Source organism: Hylobates moloch, unplaced genomic scaffold (assembly GCF_009828535.3).
Source record: "Hylobates moloch isolate HMO894 unplaced genomic scaffold, HMol_V3 SCAFFOLD_9613, whole genome shotgun sequence".
NCBI lineage: Eukaryota > Metazoa > Chordata > Mammalia > Primates > Hylobatidae > Hylobates > Hylobates moloch.
The window spans coordinates 1-2,582 of record NW_026661888.1 but is presented as its reverse complement, the minus strand read 5'-3'; the positions used below and the strand labels follow the sequence as shown (position 1 = coordinate 2,582).

Below are 2,582 nucleotides of genomic sequence, written 5' to 3'. Positions count from 1 at the left end.
AAATAGAATAGTATATAGAGTAAAAATATGGTACAAGTAAAAAAAAACTGCATAATACGGTTTATGGCTAAATGTTTTTTAACATGTAGGCGATCAGACACGGAAAAATCCTAAAAGAGAGATTAATAGAGGAAATAATTGACTCAGTAACAAATGTGAAGCGCCGTGAAGTGAGCTCTGGGTTCACTGGCTGGGGCTTTTGCATCTGTGCCAAATCAGTCCTGCAAAAAAAATGGCCTCAGCTATAGTTCCAGGCCCAGAGTTAATCACACAGTCATACAAAGATATCACATTTTCATATAAGATGTTTCCTCAGAATTCTGCCAGTTTTGTTTAACTGGTTGTACATTTTATTCCACACTCTAGGGGCCATAAGGATGTTACTTTTTCTAAATTTTACTTCCATAAAAACCCAATTTCCCCAGATATGTTATTCTCAGACATTACACAACTTCTAAAGTCATTAAAAGTCATTGCCTCCATCTGCCCATCACACCCCCTGAGGGTAGGCAGAAATCTTGGGAATATTTCAGAGAGCAGAAAACTCAGACAAAAACCTTTGGGACCTCAGGCTGCAGTTGTCACTAACGCTAGTCAGTGTCTAACAGAGAATGTTCACTGAGACAAAAGGCTTTAATCTTTTGTGCAAATCAAAGGAGTCTAATTCCAGCCTGAGAACCCTGCTGCTGAGGGTCCTGAGGCAACCATTTTCCTGAGGTCTTTCCTAGAACTGGGTGTACGGTGATGGAGCAGGCCCGGGTCATTGATGCTTTTAGGAACAAAACATCCCTCCTCAGCCCATCCTTAGGGAATCTCTCTCCTCCCTCTGTCTTTTTTTTTTTAACCTCTGACCCCTCTAGAGTAGAAGATGCCACTATGATTCCTCAGAGTAATTTTGTATTAAGATCTGTGGGGTATGGCTGGTCAGGATGGATGGATTGGGAGAACAAACTTCCAAATGACAAATTGTTTTTATGTATATTTTAATTCATACAAATTTTAAGATGAAAACTTTCCAGACCAAAGAGAAGAAGACCTCAGGCCCTCTTTTGAAACAAAATTGGAAATAGCCCCTGACAACGATGTTAGTACTCAAAATGTATACATCCCCTTCATTCACAAGAGAACAAACTTTTCAGAAATAGCCTTGTTTTTAGTGTAAACTCACCTTGCTGATACATTTCCCACATCCTGCAAAAAAATAAAAGATAATGTTAATTATGAGAGATTTTTCCTTCTGCATCTTTTCTCATACTCTTGTTTCTTTCTGTTTTAGTGTTTTAATAATGTATATCTTTTTATTTCCTGCTAAGGAATCATTCAAGGCTACATTAATAACAGAACCTCAACTAAACAATAAAAAGCTTCATCAGTGGGCATTAAGAAGAAAGGAGCTCAGCAAGAGATGGTGGAGTAAAGCAAAGATATCTAGGTTTCCAGTGTCATTAATTTCCTAATCTTATTTCCAAGGAAAGCTCTGACCACACATGACAACTATTAAAACAAAACAGAGAACCATATGAGAAACAGAGTACATGGCCAATGATGAGCAGCTTTGAGAAATCTTGCCCAGGCAGGGGGAAACCCCTCAATGTCTTCAGCAAATCACTGCTGTCTGGGACATCAGAGTGAGGAGGAACTAGGGCATGTAAATGGAGTATTACTAACCTTCCCCTGGCCTAGAGTTCTAATGATTTTGGATGATCTCTCTGTGTGGATAGTACTCCAAATTATATTGAAGAGAACTTTGTTATATGTTATCAGCTAAAATGGCAAAAATTTCCCAAAGATTACCAAAGTATGCAGTAATAAGTGAATGGAGAAATGAAATGGTGGAAGTCAGACAGCATGTGTCACTTAGCTTAGAGCAGTGACATATGCAGGTGATATTTGCATGTTCTGGCAGCACTGCCCAGCAAAGGCTTCCTGTCTCTGAGGATGGACCCTCCCTCCTCACATGGAGCAGCTCCCCGTCAGGCATGTGGCATGTCTCCCACAGCTCTGTGTACATGTCTTTCATCCCTTCTAAATGTTGGGTCATTCTCACTTGACTGTCTTGTAGTTGTTGGAAAAGCTCTTTTGCTTCTCTTTCCAGTGCCTGCAGATGCAGTTGCTCCTCCTCTTCGAGAAATATATGCATCTTTTGAAATTGAATACTGATTATCCTCTTCCTTAATAACACATAGATCTGCAGAGAGGTTTGGTTAAAAGGATTACATGTTCTCACTCTCAATAGAAAACTTCAAATAATTGTGTGCTGGATGTAATCAAGCAACTTATAAACTTTCTGCCTCACTCTTGCAAGGAGTCTTGAATATTTGCTATCTTTTTCTGTCCATCTTTTGCAATGTTCCTATTCTCTTTCCCTTTTTAAATCAAACCTTTGTAGAGACTCCTGGTTTCTGTCACTGTGATGCTTCTACACATTTGTTACCGAGTCAATTATTTCCTCTATTAATCTCTCTTTTAGGATTTTTCCATGTCTGATTCGCCTACATGTTAAAAAACATTTAGCCATACACCGTATTATGCAGTTTTTTTTTTACTTTTACCATATTTTTACTCTATATACTATTCTATTT

General features: G+C 38.6%; 1 protein-coding gene across 1 annotated transcript; it reads right to left on the bottom strand.

The window, feature by feature from the left end:
• Positions 1-67: 67 nt before the first annotated feature.
• On the bottom strand, positions 68-2,240 carry LOC116465748 (tripartite motif-containing protein 64C-like; the record flags this gene model as incomplete). Its single annotated transcript, XM_032148717.1, has 3 exons — positions 68-221; positions 1,169-1,191; positions 1,958-2,240. Coding segments are annotated over 3 exons (460 nt in total), but the record flags the coding sequence as incomplete, so codon positions are not given.
• Positions 2,241-2,582: the final 342 nt, after the last annotated feature.